At 41.7% G+C, this 19012-nt stretch overlaps 1 protein-coding gene across 6 annotated transcripts in view; it reads left to right on the plus strand.

Moving 5' to 3' along the window:
• Window positions 1-2772: 2772 nt before the first annotated feature.
• DCLK2 (doublecortin like kinase 2) overlaps window positions 2773-19012 on the plus strand; it is a 176423-nt gene continuing 160183 nt past the window's right edge. For 3 of the 6 annotated variants that reach the window (XM_024246461.3, XM_054553559.2, XM_054553560.2), the window contains exons 1-2: window positions 2773-2953; window positions 3621-4061. In XM_024246461.3, the coding sequence (XP_024102229.2) occupies window positions 2944-2953; window positions 3621-4061 (451 nt within the window). In that variant the 5' untranslated portion in view covers window positions 2773-2943. The remainder of the gene's footprint in view (window positions 2954-3620; window positions 4062-19012) is intronic. The other 3 variants (XM_024246462.3, XM_024246463.3, XM_054553561.2) reach the window with 1 other exon arrangement.

The following is a 19012-nucleotide window of genomic DNA, read 5'->3' on the forward strand; positions in this document are numbered from 1 at the left end:
TTTTGATTTGCATTTCTCTAATGATCAGTGATGTTGAGCTTTTTTTCATATGTCTGTTAGCCATGTAAATGTCTTCTTTTGAAAAGTGTCTGTTTATATCCTTTGGCCACTTTTTGATGGGTTTTTTTTTTCTTGTAAATTTGTTTAAGTTGCTTGTAAATTCTGGACATTAGACCTTTGTCAGATGGGTAGACTGCAAAAATTTTCTCCCATTCTGTAGGTTGCCTGTTTACTCTGGTGATAGTTTCTTTTGCTGTGCAGAAGCTCTTTATTTCCATTTGTCAATTTTGGCGTTTGTCGCAATTGCTTTTGGTGTTTTCGCCATGAAGTCCTCACCCATCCCTATGTCCTGAATGATATTGCCTAGGTTTTCTTCTAGGGTTTTTATGGTTTTGGGTTTTACATTTAAGTCTTTAATCCACCTTGAGTTAAAAATACTGGCATATTGTATAATTGTATTCACTATTTAAGAAGGGCCAAATCTCTTATCAAGGATCTTTGAGTGAGGAAGTGCGTGTTAGTGTTCTAAAGACTGAAAGATTGAAACCCGTGGTACCAGTCTGCAAGATGACCCCAATAATTGCTGACTCCTAGTCACACCCTAGTGTAGTCTCCTCCCACATCAAACAGGGCTGACTTGTGTAACCTACAGGATATTGTGGGAATAACAGTATATGACTTCCAAGGCTATATCATAACACACATTGTGGCTTCCACCTTGTGCTCTCTTGGATGCTTTTTCTAGAGCAAGCTTGTCCAATCCATGGCCTGTGGACAGCACACAGCCCAGGACAGTTATGAATGCAGCCCAATGCAAATTCATAAACTTTCTTAAAATATGAGATTTTGTGATTTTTTTTTTTTTTAGCTCATCAGCTATCATTAATGTTAGTGTATTTTCTGTGTGGCCCAAGACAATTCTTCTTCTTCCAATGTGCCCCAGGGAAGCCAAAAGATTGGACACCCCTGCTCTAGAGGAAGCCAACTGACAAGTCATGGTGACACTTAAGCAACTCTATGGAAAGGTGCTCATGACAAGGAACTGAGGCCTCCTTACCATTCACGTGAATGGGCTGTCTTGGAAATGGATCTTCTTGACCCAGTCAAGCCTTTAGATGGCTGTGACCCCTGTCAACATCTTGACAGCAATCACATGAGGCTTTGAGGTAAACTGCTCCCAGATTTCTGATCTGCCAAAAATGCTGAGATTATGCATGTTTATTGTTGTAAATCATTAAGTTTAGGATAATTTGTTTTTACGGCAATAGTTTACAGAGTCTTTTTTCCCCCTAAGAAATACAAACAGTGATACAAATGAACATGGCCATCTTAAGGCAAGTTGATGGGCTCTGTGGAGTTACTAGTACTTAGATGGAACCTTATCTCAATAAATTTGCAATTTAGTTTCTTGTTTCTCAAAGTCTTGTACCAAGACCAGCAGCATTGGCATTACCCGGGGGCTCATCAGAAATGCAGAATCTCAAACTCCACCCCAGAGCTACAAAATAGCAATCTGCATTTTAATGAGATTCCCCTATGACATGTAAATATATTAAAGTTTGAGAAGCAGCACTGATTTATTTGATTCCTGGTGTTACAGCCTGTGGTTGGAAACTCTGGATATGCCTTAGGGGTACTTTAAAAAAAAAATACTGTTGGAGAAGCCCATCTCCAGAAATTCTGATTTAACTGATCTAGGTTGAGGCCTTTTAAGGTGGTGGACCTAATGATGCTGCAGGATTTTCCTCTAGAAAAACTACATTGAAGCCTCAGATCAGCTCTGACTTCCTAGCATGCCCCAACCCCGCAGAAAGTTAGATACGCCCAGGTGTATGCCCAGAACTGCCTTAGGAGTAGTATTGTGCACCAAGCAGGAGACCTCTCCGGAGCTGCCATGCAGGGTTTGTGTGTGTGTGTGTGTGCGTGTGTTTGGTGGGGCGCACCAACTTCACAGATGCTAGACCGTTGCATGTGCTTCTACGTTCTTTTATTCATGCTCTTCCAGGACTCAGTTCAACCCGAGAAAAAGCAACTATGCCTTTCTTCCTGAAAGGTCAGTTTGGATTGCTGTCTAGGGCTGCTTGGAAAACCAGGTGTTGAATGTTCTAAGGTTTCACGTGCCAAATTGGGATCAAACATATTTGAGCTTTATTTTTCCTAATAACAAAATGCAAATAACTAGTATTTCTCTTAAGTCTTGGAAAAGATGTTTTTATTGTTGAATAGACACTACGGCATTAAGATTTCCACTATGATGGGTGCTCACAAATGATAGGCCTCTTAGGTAAGAAGCTTTAATTGACAACATTAAATATGCGGGTGGGGGAGTGGGTGCAGAGTCTCTCTTTCCTTTGTTAGGGCATCCCAGTGACAGAAACAATGCCTGACACATGGTACGCTCTCGATAAATATTCGTTGATTACATAACCCCCTCTACTACCCAATAACTTCTCATCATTCATTCAAAGTTACTGAACGTACCATATTAGCGAATCTGCAATGGAAACAGTGGAGGCTGTTTTCTCAAAGGATTTTCTAATAAAGCAACAAATCTTTCTTTAAAAAAAATGAATGGTGGGCCCCAAGTCAATGCTGGGCTTCGGATTTCTGCGGTAGTGTGGCCTGGGGTCCTCACTGGGAGGCTGGCTGGGGATGTGCTCCCTGCCCTTGAATCTCCTTCCTTTGTAGTTTTTGGCCTGCGCGGTTACGTTTCCCAGGCGGAGGAGCGCGCGTCGCGGCTGCGCCCATTAGCGCGCGGCGCCGGGCAGGAGCCGTCAGGCGGGCGGGGCTGCCCAGGACTCGCAGGAGCCGCTCCTCCCGCGCCGGCGCTCGGCCACCTCCTCCGCCCCCTCCTCCCCCGCTCCGCAGTTTGGCATCCCCGGGGGCGGGAAGCCTCCTCCAGCGCTGACAGCCGGCGGGCGGCGGAGGGAGGCCAGAGCGCCGATGCTTGCCGGTGGGCCGGGCCTGACGGCTGCGTGGGAGGCGGGCTGCATTATTTCCCGCTAGGGCCGCGCTCCGGGGGAGGAAGGGGCCAGACACGGCCCTCTCAGCCCCGAACGGCGCGCGCTGCCCGGCGGGCGGGATCCGGTCGCGGCCGAGGTGGCGGCGCTGCACCCCGGGCCTGGGACCGCGCGCGTGGGCGGGGGCCCGCGCGACTCCCCCGGGGGCTTCTCCCACGCTCCGCGCCCCGCCCCACCCTTCCTTCCTTCCTTCCTCCCCTCGACGCTCCCAGGAGCGCTCGGCAGACGCCCGAGCTTTGTGTGCGCCCGCGGGCCCAGCGCGAGCCTCGGGTGGCCCAACTTTGCCTCTCCCGGCCGGCTTCCGAGCGGGACTTGTGAGGCGTGGCCGGGTGGAGGAGGCGCTTGCGGGGGCGTGGGGCTCCCCGGCAGGCGGGAGGCACGGAGCGAGCCGCACTGGACAATGAGCTGGGCAGCTCGGCGCTGCGGCCACTTTTAGCTGAGGGCGCGGGCGGGTCGGCACCTCCGCGGCTTCTTGGCCCCACCTGCGCGGAGGGGGCGGGATGCCAGAGCCAGGTGTCCCGGCGCGTTAAGGGCCCTCGCAGTCAGACGTCCCTGCACCAGCGCTCGCACCCTTAGTCGGCCCGGAACGTCTTTTTGCAGACGCCTTCGGAGCTGCTGCGATGGCCAGCACCAGGAGTATCGAGCTGGAGCACTTTGAGGAACGGGACAAAAGGCCGCGGCCGGGGTCGCGGAGAGGGGCCCCCAGCTCCTCCGGGGGCAGCAGCAGCTCGGGCCCCAAGGGGAACGGGCTCATCCCCAGCCCGGCGCACAGTGCCCACTGCAGCTTCTACCGCACGCGGACCCTGCAGGCCCTCAGCTCGGAGAAGAAGGCCAAGAAGGCGCGCTTCTACCGGAACGGGGACCGCTACTTCAAGGGCCTGGTGTTTGCCATCTCCAGCGACCGCTTCCGGTCCTTCGATGCGCTCCTCATAGAGCTCACCCGCTCCCTGTCGGACAACGTGAACCTGCCCCAGGGTGTCCGCACTATCTACACCATCGACGGCAGCCGGAAGGTCACCAGCCTGGACGAGCTGCTGGAAGGTAGGAAGGGAGGGCGCTGCACGGCAGGTGCGGCTGAGCGCCGGCAGGTGCAGTGGGCGCGAGCCCGCGCAGCGGGGAGCCTGCCGGGTGCTTTCCAAGCAGCACGGGAATTGATGCTTCTGTCTCCTTCTCTAGAGATTGGCTGGGGGTGGGGGCGGTGGGGTGCCCACATACACACTGACTTTCCTTCCCAAGAGGTTTGTCTCTTAAGGAGAAAATTTCCTGATGGTCAGGCCAATTTAGGCACTGGTGGCATCTCCTAAGATTGTTGAACTTATTTGTATTGAAGTGCAAACTGTCTGAGAAAATGGTTCTCCCATGGGGAGGTGGGTAATCCCCTACTAATAAGCTCTGTTGGACCCTCGGTGTGGACCCTGGTGCAGGCACCTGTCATGTTCCAGTATTCGGGGTCCTGTCGTGACTGCTGTCGGAAGCTGTGGTTGTGAAATGCTCTAGGTTGGCTTTCCTAGTTTGCCTTGCAGCAGAAGTTACTTGAGGTGAAGAGGGATGATCCTAGACAGCAGGTCTCAACCTTGGCTTCATCTTGGATCACGCTGGGGACTTCAAAAAATGTGGGACCCTGATCCCCCAACCTCCAGATATCCTGATTAAATTGGTTGGGTTTGGGGTGTGGGTTAGGCGCCTGGAGTCTCAAAAGCCCCCCCGCCCCAGGTGATTCTAATGTGGGACCCTGGTTAACAATCACTGTGCTAAAGGGTTTTCCACATTTGGTTGGAAAAAAGGTAAATCAAGGTCAATCTCTCCTGCCTTATCCTCTAATAAGAGTAGCTAATTAGAATGATAGAGGCCATTGGATTCAGCAGTGGGGACTTACTAGTAATTCTGCCGTGTCAACCATGCCTCGGTCAAAGAGACTGCTTGGCTGGATGTTGGGTCATCCTTGAATTCCTGCAATACTTATGCCTCATTCTTTTCAGGTAGAAAAGGCATTATCAGTAGTTAAGAACCTGTTTCCAGTTCTAAATAACATTCAGAAAGACCAGGCAGAACCCAGGTGTGTGCTGACTGCATGTTTACATACAGTCCGCTCTTGTGCATCTTTCTTAATGCAAATGGCACATTCCATGTAGTCATAGCAATAGCTTGGCAGGGAGAGGAAGCTGAGCATCAAGCCAAATGTTTTTCTTATATTATCTCAGCATGCTTTTCTGTTCTGAAGGCATTATCCCCATTTTCTAGATGAGGAAACTTAGGCAGCATGCCTTGCCTCACAGTGCCTGCAGCATATACTTTCTCATCTACGATTCACCTCTACTGAGCTAATGTAGCCACATGGAGGAAAACTAAAGGTGGTTGAGATTGTCTATTTAGTCACTGCCATCAGAAGTTTTTGTTGCCCTGCCTAGAACGTGACCCAGCCAAAATTAAATTGTCTCTCCAGTCTACATATGTGCTTGTGACTTCACCCATTCTGTCAGTTGTGTGTTTTGGTTTTAAGGGCTTCTTGAGGAGGTAAAGGGGATAGCTGGAGGAGTATAAGTAAAAAAGGAAGATACAATGTTCAAAGGGCCTTGTTGCATTTCTTAATCATGTTAAACACTTAAAAGCAATATTTGCCTAGCTATTTTAAAACAGAGTAACCAATTGTTTGACTGACCCAAGATCAGATTTGCAGGATCAAGGCAATGCCTGTTTGCTTAAGCACTTGTTACTCAACATGCCCTTGGGATACTGTTCCTGGTATGGTTTCTTCAGAGTCAACAATGTTAATAACCTTCTCTAAAGAAATTTTAACAATGGATTTACTACATAAAATTGACATAATGTAAAGATGAATCTCATAGGAGAGATGATAAGATGGACATTATGCATGTCCATTAATAGGAGTACATAGTATAGATTGCGTCTTTTACCGCCCACAGCATCCGTGGCCACTGGGTCTAATTCTGCAACTGTAGTTTCAACTACAAATTGACTGTTAACAAATTTCCTTCAAATCATTCACTGATTTTTAGTGGATGGGGATTTGAAAAAAACATTATCTATGGAGTCCAAATCATACCAAAATATGATAAATAATATAACAAATAGTTGCACAGCCAAAATTTTTTTTATGGCTTTGCCCACTTTGAAGAAGTTTTTAATATAATAAAATTACTGCAAAAAAGAAAACTTGGACAGTCACTTTTTTTGTCATATGGAATTCTCTCTGACAGTGGATCTTTGTATAATTCTTCAATTTTCCCCCAAATTAGTAGAATGCTCCATAGTAATGCCTTTTTTTTTTCTTTTTTTTTTTTTTTTTTTTAGAAAATATAGGTACAGTAGTTCACGTCTGTAATCTCAGCACTTTGGGAGACTGAGGCGGGTGGATCACCTGAGGTCATGAGTTCGAGACCAGCCTGACAAACAAGGTGAAACCCCATCTCTACTTAAAAAAAAAAACACAAAAATTAGCCGGGTGTGGCGGCAGGCACCTGTAGTCCCAGCTACTCAGGAGGCTGAGACAGGAGAATTGCTTGAACCCAGGAGGCGGAGGTTGCAGTGAGCCGAGATCATGCCACTGCACTCCAGCCTGGGCGATGGAGCAAGACTATGTCTCAAAAAAAAAAAGAAAAAAGAAAAATAGTCATGAATGCTTACTGTCAATCATTCCAGAATGTAAATAGTTTCAACTTTTAACTAAAATTGTGTGCTCAGATTTTTCATGTAGGAGAATTAAGCAGCTATCTGTGAAGTTATTTGCATTAGTAAAAATAAGTCTGTAATATATTCACCACATTGTCAAAATTGACTGCTTTATTTCGTTTTGGTTGATTATTTTTAATAAAGCTCTCTCAGGCAGTATTTTACATCATGTTCAACTAGGCTCTGCTTCTTCGATCCCATGAAACTTGTAGTTTAAGAGGTATGTTTTTTTCTGAAATGTCTTGAGTGAAGAATAGAAAGTGATGACTCAAAACAGTAGGACATGAACATTCATTCAGAGGCCCAATCTCACTGAACTCAGATGACAAAACAAATTTGCATGGCTCAAATTATTTTTTCTTCTGCCCTTGACCTTGAGAGTCTCTGGAGACTAAAAGCTGTTCTAGTGTGAGCTGGCACTCCTCCAGCACTACACTAAACCAACAAGCACCTTCAATTTATTGATTTATGCACCCTTGCTGGATTAAGTTTGAGTTGATGCTGTGCAGTCCTGTAATCCTGTGTATTCTTTAAAACTAGATGGGGGACCTCTTCCGGCAGGACTATGGCTCTTAATCAGTATTGGGAAAATTAGTTGAGCTGTCTTAAGCTGTGAGCCTGCTGAGCTCAGTATCTGTAATAACCAACAGAGGATGTCCAGATGACTTGTTCTTTAGCTTTTTTATTAGGGACTGATTCATAATTCCTTGTCTTAGTTCTGTTCCATGTGTCTTCTCTCCTTCTGAGCATTTGTCTTCTCTCCTGAGCATTTTGAAATATTTGTAAAGTTTTGATGACCTAAAGAGATATAACCAAGGACAGTAGAAAAAGTGCCTGACCAAGTCAGGATTCCTGAGTTCCACTGACTAGATTTGAGAAAAATTTCACCTCACTTCCCTGGCCTTGGTGTCCTTTTCTCTGGGAGGAGCAGTTGGTAGACCACCTCTCTAAGTTAGGTCTCTTCTGGTTTAAAAATGTGTATGTACCCTTCAATTATCTGAGGGGTTATTGGTGGAGCATATGATGGCCTGGGCTGCCTTTCCCTAGCCAGAACCCATCTTCCAGAAAATCGATGAGGCTGCACATGTCCAGATAACAATCACAGAATGGGGTGTATATCTCTGATGAAGTGCTTGCCAAGAGTTGAAGGCATTAAGAGCGACCTATGTCTGCCTCTCTCATTCCAAAATAAAATGTCATTTTGTTATTTCTACTTTTTATCCCTTCATAAACAATAAGCTGATTGTTTTTTGGCATATGAGAGAGTTTTGGTTATTTTGATAATGATACTTTCATTCCTTCATGAAGTTAACATGAACATGTAAGAAAAATAAGATTCTAAAGAAATCAAGCCCATGAAGTTTGAGGTCCTCCTACCAAACCTATATACTGCATCTATTTGGTTAGGTCAGTTCTTTGAAAGTGTTAAATAAACCAAAATACGTTTCTGAGAGTTTTGAAGTAAAAATGAATTTCCACAAGAACCTAGATTGTACTTAGTTGTTTTTTCTTGAAAAATAAGTTTTATAATAGAAACTGTGGAACTTATTATGGTAAGAAGGAAATAAACTCATTAGTTACAAGGTATTTGCACATAGGAGTCGAAAATGGTGCACACTAAAGTCATGCATGGTGATTGGACTTGGAAAGTTAATATTGAAACTTAGGGCTGCAAAATTTTCTTTACCTGTGAAACCCTTTCAGAAGCCCTTTCTCCCTGGCTTCTGAAATTCTGTGTTCTTAACTACTGCATTCTACCACCTGAGAGGAAATGGAGTCCATTCTGTTGGTGGGGTCTTTGGGAGGTGTCTTTGTTCATTTTGTCTTGCTATAACAGAATACTACAGACTAGGTAAGTTATGAAGAAAATAAATTTATTTTATTTTCTAGTTCTAGAAGCTAGAAAGTCCAAGGCACGGCACTGGCAACTGTTGAGGGTCATCCCATGGTGGAAGGGTGGAAGGGTGGAAGGTGAAAGCAAATGTAGGATATAGAGAGAGGAAATGGGGCTAAATTCCCTCCATTTATAACTAACCCACTCCCACAATAACAGCCTTAATCCATTCATGAGGGTGGTGCCCTTATGATCTAATCACCTCTTCAAGGCCTCACTTGTTAGTATTGTTACAATGGCAATTAAATTTCCAACACCTGAAGCTTGGGAGATGCGGTCAACCCACAGCAGGAGGTGAATAAATCATAAAGGCAGAGACTTCATAGGCTGGATTAGTGCCCACAGAGGCCCCAGAGTTTGTTTGCCCCTTCTACCATGTGAGGATGCAGTGAGAAGTCACCATGAGTGAACCAAGAGCCCTCACTACACACCATATCTGTCAGCACCTTGATCTTTGATGTCCTCACCTCCAGAACTGTGAGAAATTGATTTCTGTTTATAAGTCACTCCGGTTTTTGTATTTTGTTATAGCAACTTGAATGGACTAATACAGTCTTCTTTTGCCTCTAAAGTTCATTGATCTTGGGAAATGCTTCTGGGGGTGGGAAAGAGAAATGATTTTGGCTCTATCTGGTTCCATGTCTCTCTTTGAAAGTTGGCTGGGTACTTGATCAGATGTAGTTACCCAGATTTAGATGGAGTTCTTAAAACACCTCAGTAACATACAGGAGGATCTTTTCCATAGACTGTCCTCATGAAAGGGAAAATTACAAACCCAACAGGGGGTGGGACCACAATTGTCTTGTTTATCCCTTTATCCCGTGAAACAAATGCTTCTGGCAAGTGATTTTTTTAAATTAATTTTACTTTTGTGCCCTATTTAAGATGTTTTAATAGTTGAGTATAGGTGGATGTAGATGCTTTAAAAAATCTTTATTTATTAAGATAGCCAGTTGGACAGTTAGCCAGATTTACAGAGGTAGCATAAGTTCAGGTTAAAGGCAAATATTCCTTGCCCCTTTGTGTTATCAATTTTTTAATATATTTTTCTTCAAGAAAAATGATGCAGTATATTTATGTCCCAAGAATTTATCAGTTTCACTAGTATCTGAGATTGAGATGTCTGACTTGAGTTTTCTCTTTGGACAGCTATCACAACCAGATTCTTTTTCTTTTTATTTTTTTGAGACTGAGTCTCGCTTTGTCTGCCAGGCTGGAGTGCAGTGGCATGATCTCGGCTGACTGCAAGCTCCACCTCCCGGGTTCACGCCATTCTCCTGCCTGAGCCTCCCGAGTAGCTGGGACTACAGGCACCCACCACCGCGCCTGGCTAATTTTTTGTATTTTTAGTAGAGATGGGTTTTCACCGTATTAGCCAGGATGGTCTTGATGTCCTGACCTCGTGATCGGCCCGCCTTGGCCTCCCAAAGTGCTGGAATTACAGGCGTGAACCACCGTGCCTGGCCCACAACCAGATTCTTTCATATTTATTTCTCGTTATGTGTTTAAATCCCAGGATTATTCTAAGCCCGCTAATATTTTCAGTGTCTACGGGAGTTCTCTGCCATAGCTAAGGCTTAGTTGTGTTCATCTTTATCATTATAATTTTAAGCAATTGTTTTTGCTAATTTTTTCATACTTAATTTTAACACAATCTTAATTTTTTAATTTTGTGAGTCAGAAATAAAGTCAAGAGCTTAAATGAATATTCTTTTATTCCTTAAAACACGTTGTAATTCGATCCTAATCCCTGGGATATTTTGTCCTATTTGCTGTGTTTTCAGCAGCCTAAAGGAGAAGTCATTATATTGTAATTTGTCAGAAACTTTTCCTTATAGACTAAAGGAATGGTAAAATACTGGTTTGGTGAGGTCGCCCTAAGTACTTTTCATTACACTGTAACATTTACTAACTTTCAAACTAAGGGACTAAAATAATCTGCAATTTTGACCTACTCTGTTACCTTTTGTTTATTTGTTAAATTATAGTTACTTGCAACCAAAATGCAAAATGTTCACAATAGATGTTTTAAAATATTTTCATTGATCTCTTCCTTCACTATATGTTTTTAAAACTTCAGATTACTATGTTAACTTTTGAAATAGCAATGTGTGGAAGCCAAGGAGGTTTGCTGAAAATCACTGAGATGAGACAGATTAATAGAAGAAAAGGCATGCAAATTTATTTAACATGTATACACAGGAGCCATTGGAATTAAGACCCAAAGATATAGGGGAAATTGTCCATTTTTATGCCTACATTCAACAAAGTATGGACAGCCATGTAGAAGTATGATTGGACAAAAGAGCATCATTTAATGTTAATAGACTGAGTTGGGACACCCAGCAAGGCCTGTCTGTCTAGATTCTTCTTGGCCTCTGTGAGCAACATTCCTTTCTTCTGGGTGTGGGGCAGGACCCTCTCTGGAATGGGGGTCTTGTGACCTACAGTCAAACCAGGTAGGTCAAATCATTTCTTTGCAGCCAGTTTTTACATACAAAGTGAGGGGGAAATTAGAGTAATATTTTTAGATTTTATGGCTGGCTTTGGGGGAAAAGGGTTTGGGTTACTATGACCTTCCTTGGAGAAGAGGGATTCTAGTTTTTATGGCTAGCTTTGGAGGTGAATGGGACTAACAGCCAGGGGGGCGGGAGAAAGTCAGAGAAAAACATTTGCCTCTGAGGATGCTACTGAGGCCTTCATTTTGGGGTATTGTTTACTGAGCCCCAACAGATGCAGTTATTTCTCAAAGGCAGTCATTGAGAGTCTCTCCCCAATGCCCTTGCTCATCATCTTGGTCTCTTTATTTAATAGTATTTTGCCTTATCTGCTGAAGAATCAAGAAAAAAGGGGTTCTAGAAACTTAATACTGGTAAAAAAAGGGGTTCTAGAAACTTAATACTGGTTGTATTGTTCATTAAACCTGTGTGGGAGAACTTGAGATATAGTACAATGTAAACTTGTCTCTTAGTTTAGTGATCAAAGCCAGTTTCTGGAAGGTTCTACCTAAATTTTACAGTGTATTTAAACATTTAGCAGAGTTCTAGCCTGCAGTGGCTGCTTGATAAATGGTGGTTGGTCCTCAGCTTTTTTTTTTTTCTTAATGTGTGTCCTTGTAACTTCTTCCTCTAATTCTAGAGCTACTTCAGTCTCATCCTGCTTATGTATGGCAGCCTTCAGATTTTTTTCTTTTTTCTTTTAAAATTCTTTTTACATTTTATAACTAGAGACAGAGTCTTTGTTGCCCAGGCTGGCCTCCTGGCCTCTCCGATCCTGTCGTCTCAGTCTCCTGATCAGCTGGGATTACACCCTTCAGAAGTTTTGAGACGATGATCATGCTTTCCTCTGCTACGGGTTGAGTGTCCCTCATCTGAAAATCCAAAATGCTCAAAAATCTGAAACTTTTTGAGTACTAATGTGATACCACAAATGGAAAATTCCATACTTAACCTCATGTGACAGGTTGCAGTCAAAATGCAGGTGCACAACATGTAGTTTATTCAGCCTCCCCAAGGGGGAAAAAAAGATCATTCCAGCCCCTTTCAGCTGTGATAAATATTTTCTGTGCATTCCCAGTTCCCCCATGAAAGCACACTCACAAGGAGTAATAAAATGGCACATGCGTAGGCCGGCTGCACCAATGGCAGGTTCTCCACAATGCTCTACATGGGGTTAAGACCTATGTACATTACTCACTGTTTTGCTTTGTTGCTTATTCTCTGTTCTGTGGTGTAAAGATACTGTTGAAAACATCAGTAATACTTGCATGATACTCATAGGGTAATGTAGATATTCCAAAATCTGAAAAAAATCTGAAATCTGAAACCTTTCTGGTCCAAGCATTTTGGATAAGGAATACCCAACCTGTATTTCTCCTTCTCTCTCTTCCTCTAAACGTCATCACCTCTTTTTTGGATAAACATCTGGTTTCTGAATTCTTTATCACTTGCACTGAAACTTTTGAGTTACCATCATTATCAATCACTTGCTCGAAACCGAGGGCTAAGCTTTCCTCTGACTCACAGCAAGATTAAAATAAAGGCACAATGGAGAAAGGAATGAGAGATTAAGGAGGAGAGTGTTCAGCAAAGGTCTTCAGAAGCTGAGGAAACTTTTGAGGAAAGTTTTACCTCTATTTAAATGCACCAGTTGAAGGACTGACCCTATATGTACTATGCCCCGTTTATTTACAAATATTAGGTGGCCACGTTTCAATTTGAAGGTTTCTCTGTCTCAGTATCCTTAAGGTTGCATTGTTTCTCAAACTTCAACAATGTTAGCCATTTAAGATTAAAAACAATATAAAAATCCAACATCCAAATTGCAGAAGCCAGGTATTGCCTTAATTACTTTAATTACTTTAGTTACATTGTCCCTTAAATGTTTGTAAATATAAAATTAGGTATGCTTATGCATATAGGTTTTACATAGTGATACAACCCAAACATATTGACAGTGTAAATACCAACAAAAGTGCATTACCAGTAAAAATGCAAAATAGCAATATAAAGCTAGAGATACTGTTTGCTCAAACTAAATTGGTGTTCCCAGTGTGACTGTGGTACTGAGTGCTGAGTTAGGTGTGCTGTATGTTGGAATGCTGTGTAATGAGTCAGTTTTGCACAGCTAATGAGTATTCCTGTAGAGCAAAATTATGTCTTCTCACCTTAACTTGCTGTGAACATGTCTTTTATACATATGAAGTCCACTTCCCTTTTTCCTTGTTAATTCCTGGCATAGTTAGAGTAATTGAAGCCAAAAGACTGTTAACTTAGAAGTAGTTGTTCAGATGTTCCAGAATAGGATTACATAAACATTTTAAGTTTTATCATCAAAATAAATGCACTATGGGCTGGGCACGGTGGCTCATGCCTGTAATCCCAGCACTTTGGGAGGCCGAGGCGGGCGGATCACCTGAGGTTGGGAGTTCGAGACCAGCCTGACCAACATGGAGAAACCCTGTCTCTACTAAAAATACAAAAATTAGCTGAGCGTGGTGGCGCACGCCTGTAATCCCAGCTACTCGGGAGGCTGAGGCAGGAGAAACTCCTGAACCTGGGAGGCAGAGGTTGTAGTGAGCCATTACACTCCACTCCAGCCTGGGCAACAAGAGCAAAACTCCATCTCAACATAATGTAAAAAAACAAACAAACAAAAAACGCACAATGAAAATTCCTATAGTGAGCTCCTGTAGATTTTGGGATATGCTTGGCCCCACGTATGAGGAGCAAAAACCAGATCACAGATCTGATCTGGTGGTTCCATCCTACCCAGGAGATTAGATACGATTTCTTCCTCAGTGGGTAAGCTACAAAGCTTTTTGGTTACTGGGTGGGATTTTCATTTTTACATTTAGCTAATTTATTTGGCCTTCAGTTAAACTCCTCCCAGATTTCAGTGCTCAAACATGGATTTGTGGATGTAACTATTTCTTCATAGATATTCATAGGGTCAAAGTAGCTTTTGTACCCCCTTCTCGGTAGAAGTTATCACAGACCGTACAACTGGATGTGACTTTAGGAGATGATTTGGTTCAGTCACTTGCCTGTAGGTGTATTGAAAAAGCACTGGTCTTTGAGGTGAAAGATCTTATTTTGTGTCCCCAGTCCTGCTCTGCAGAAATAGGTGTTATATTCATTGAGCAAATATGTCAGTAATGGTTCAGAGACAAGGCAAATGAGTATGGAGTGGGAACAGCATCTGGGCCAGAGCAGTGCACTTTGTGTTAGTCTGCTAATTCCTTTAAGTTTACATTCTGTGCGGTTTGGCCAGGAAACTCAATTAAGTTGTTTGCCATGACAGAATAATTAATCAGTCTTACTTTTTCTTACTCTGTATTTTTTCTTAACCAGCTGGATGTGGGAACTCATCTGTGATGTATTTAAAATGGACCTTGAAATTATAATCCACCCGGTCTCACACAAACGCCGCGCTTGATGAAGGGTATCGAATCATCTTGTAGAGGCAAATATCTTTTCCTTGGTTACATTCTTTTGGAAGCAATGTTTTTCTTAGTTTCCGAAGTTAGGAAAAACTCTAGGTTCCTAAGATTTTACTGATGTTAGACCTGAAGTGTCTTCCCTTTTCTTTCCTTTTTGTCTTCCTTTTTCTGTGTTACCATATTTAAGTATGCGGGTGTGTATCCTTTTCTCTAAGTTTGAAGAGTCCTTGCACTTTAGATTTGTAAATAAGTTTTCCTTTTTATCATTAAGTTCAGTGCTTGCTTCTACTCCTAGAGTTAGGCATAGTCTCAGTGTCCAAACTTTATACAACTCAATATCTGCCACAAATGTCAAGACAGTTTATAATTACAAACTAGTTAGTTGTGTTAGGCAGTTACTGGACATACTTTAACAGAGGTGTATGAGAGACTTTATAGTAACTGATAGAAAAGTAGCCTAAAATTGCTATTGTTAAAATTTCCACCTACATAAGATTCCATGTAGTTCTTTGTCCTAAAAGGAACATTTGTGTGTGTGTCTGTGTGTGTGTGTGTGTGTTAGGAACACTTAACATGAGATTTGCCCTTTCAAATTTAAGTGCAGCGTATGGTAGTATTAACTAATAGGCACAGTGTTGTACAGCCGATCTCCAGAACTTGCTTATCTTCATAACTGGAACTTCATACTCATTGAGCAGCAGCCTCCCATTTTCTTTTCACCTCACTCCCAGGCATACACTATCCTAGTCTCTGTTTTTATGAGTTTGACTTTTTAGATACCCTGTGTAAGTGAAGCCATGCTGTATTTGTTCGTCTGTGGCTTATTTCATTTAACATAACGTCCCCCAGGTTTGTCCATGTTGTTGCATATGGCAGAATTTGCTTCATTTTTAAAGACTGAATAATATCTCATTGTATGTATATACCACATTTTCCTTATCAGTTCATCCATCACTGGGCATTCAGGTTGTTTTCATATCTTAGCTATTGTGAATGGTGGTGTAATGAGCATGAGAGTGCCAATATCTTTTTGAGATGCTTATATCAATTCTTCTGGATATATACCCAAAAGTACAATTGCTAGATCATATGATAGTTTTATTTTTAATTTTTTGAGGAACTTTCACACTGTTTCCATAGCAGCCATAACCTTTTACATTCCCACCAACAGTGTACTAGAGTTCCAATATGTCTATGTCTTCTCTAATACCTTTTTTTTAAAAACCCATTCATCCTAACAGGAGTGAGGTGACATCTATTGTGGTTTTGATTTGCATTTCCATGATAATTATTGATGTTGAGCATCATATACTTGGCCATTTGTATGTCTTTTTTGAAATGTCTATTCAAATCCTCTTTTTAAAAATGTGTCTGTTTTGGGGTTTTTGTACTATTTCTTATACTTTTTGAATATTAAAGGATAAAGATCACAGGATCTCAATAGATGCAGAATGCAGAAAAAGCATTTGATAAAATTCAATATGTTTTCATGATAAAAACACTCAATAAACTAGGTATAGAAGGAATTTACCTCAAAATAATAAAGACCATATATGAAAAGCCCACAGCCAATATCATACTCAACAGTAGAAAAGCTTTTCTCTAAGATCAAGAACAAGGCAAGGATGCCCACTCTTGCCACTTCATTCAACCTAGTACTGGAAGTCTTAGCAAGAACAACTTGGCAAGAAAAAGAAATGAAAGTCATCTAAATCAGAAAGGAAGAAGCACAATTATCTGTTTGCAGAAGACATGATCTTATATGTAGAAAACCCTGAGGACCACACAAAAATTGTTAAACTAATACATTCAGTAAACCTTTAGGATACAAAATCAATTAGTGTTTGTATACACTAATAACAAACTAATATGGAAATTAAGAAAATTTCATGTATGATAGCATTACAAAATTAAATACTCAGGAAAGTTAAGGAGGTGAACGACTCTTACACTGAAAACTATAAAACATTGAAAGAAGTTATGGAATACATAAATACATGGATAGACATCCTGTGTTCATGAATTGGAAGGTTTAATATTGTTAAAATTCCCATGTTTCCCAAAGTGATTTACAGATTCAATGCAATTATAAAAATCCCAATGACATATTTATTTATTTATTTATTGAGACGGAGTCTTGCCCTGTTGCCCAGGCTGGAGTGCAGTGGTGCCATCTTGGCTCACTGCAACCTCCACCTCCTGTGTTTAAGCTATTCTTGTGCCTCAGTCTCACGAGTAGCTGGAATTACTGGCTTGTGCCACCATACCTGGCTAATTTTTGTATTTTTAGTACAGACAGAATTTTGCCATGTTGGCCAGGCTAGTCTCGAAATCTTGGCCACAAGCAGTCCACCCGCCTTGGCCTCCCAAAGTGCTGGGATTACAGGCATAAACCACCACGCCCAGCCTCAATGGCATTTTTTACAGAAATAGAAAAACAACCTAAGATTCATGCAGAACCACAAAATATCCAAATAGCCAAATCAATCTTGAGAAAAAAGAACAAAACTAAAGGCATTACATTTCCTGATTCCAAAATATATTACAAAGACACAGTAATTAAAACATTATGATATTATCATAAAAACAGACACATGGAACAATGTAACAGAACCGAGAGCTTAGACATAAACTCAAATATGTATGGTCAGCTGATCTTCAACAGGGTTGCCAAGAATACACAATGGGGAAAGGACAGATTCTTCAACAAATGGTTTTGGGAAAACTGGATATCCACATGCATAAGAATGAAACTGGAACCTGGAACCTTATACATAAAAACTCAAAATAATTTAAAAATTTAAATATAAGATCTGAAACTCCTAAAAGGAAAACATAAGGGAAAAGTTTCATGACATTAGTCTTGGCAATGATTTCTCAAGTATCACACCAAAAGTACCAGCAACAAATGTAAAAATAGACAAGTGGGACTACATCAAACTAAAAAGCTTCTACACAGCAAAAGAAACAAATCAACAGAGTGAAAAAGCAACCCACAGAATGAGAGAAAATGTTTGCAGATAACATGTCTGACAAGGGGTTAATATCTAACAGTGGAGTTTTAAATGTAGAGAGATCACTGTGCTTCAGCTGTTTAAAAAAAGTATGTAAATACACACATATTCCATTGATTAAAAGGCACATCACATTCATTGGACTACAAAGTGCCCTTGGACTCTTGGTGTTTTAATGGTCTGAAATGGAAAAGATACTGGTAGGTACTTGGCGTCCTCATCTCCTGCTAGTGCCCCTAGATGCCTTCAGTTGACTTTTGATGGACTGGCATGACCTACGAGTGTCTCAGACCATGCATGAGGCCCTTCAGGAGCCTGACCCTGAGCCTCCCAAAGTCATTCTAAGAAAACAGTAACACTATGTACTTATTTTGCCTAGATGCAGCGCAAATGCAAACCACGAAATGTGTAAGTCTGTTTTGGAAATACGCATTTTCTTCATTACTTTGACAAACATGTTTTAAGTGCCTGTTGTATTCCAGGTCCTGTGCTAGGTGTTGGTAATATGAAGAAGGTACAGTCAGTTTTTTGACGGAGCTTCTAGTCTAGGCAGTGGCTTGTAACCAGGGACTGTTTTCAGAGTCATTTGTGAAATCAAAACACCTTACCCACATGTTCAGTTCACTCTCACTTTCCAGTGATTGGCTTAGTTGAACTGGGGTGAGGCTTGGGTGTCTATACTTATGCAGCAAAATCACCTGATTTTTAAAGAAATTCTCCACTAAGAACCACTAGCAGAAACAAATAATAAATTGTGATTATGAGAAATTAATATGTTGTAAGCTCAGTACAAAAACAGCAGCGAGGAGTGACATAATTTTTAACTATAATATACCTATAGAAAGTCATAAAACAAACACACACAGCCAGAATTATGAAGTGAACCTCTTTGTGACTACTAGTCATGTCAAGAAATAGAATATTGCCAGCATCTAAGAATCTCTCCCTGTGTCTCTTCCCATTTACAAGTCTTCTGTCTCCCATGGCAACAACAGCCTGGCTCTTGCTTTTCTTCATGGTTTTACCGCCTATGAAGGCATCCCTAATCGATATAGTTTACTTTTTCTGTTTCAAACTCTGTAGGAATTAAATCATAGCACACATATTCTTTTGCCATCTTTTGCTCACCATTGTTTATGAAACTCATCCAAGTTGTTGCATATAGCTCTCATTTGTTCATTTTCATTAGTATGTAGTAGTTCATTAGTGACCTCACCACAATCTGTATACCCATTCTCTTATTGGACATGTGGGCCGACTCTCATCTTTGGCTATTGAGCAATGCTTCTATGAACATGTGTGTGTGTATAGAGTGTCTATGTGAATGAGTTTCTCCAGGCTGTTTTCCTAGAGTGTATTTCTGGGCCATTGGATGTGTGTTGTTAACTTAGCACTAGATAATGCCAACCTAAGTGATTGAACCAATCAGTTTTTCCTAAGTGATTTAACCAAT

Source organism: Pongo abelii, chromosome 3 (genome assembly GCF_028885655.2).
Source record: "Pongo abelii isolate AG06213 chromosome 3, NHGRI_mPonAbe1-v2.0_pri, whole genome shotgun sequence".
NCBI classification, from domain to species: Eukaryota; Metazoa; Chordata; class Mammalia; order Primates; family Hominidae; genus Pongo; species Pongo abelii.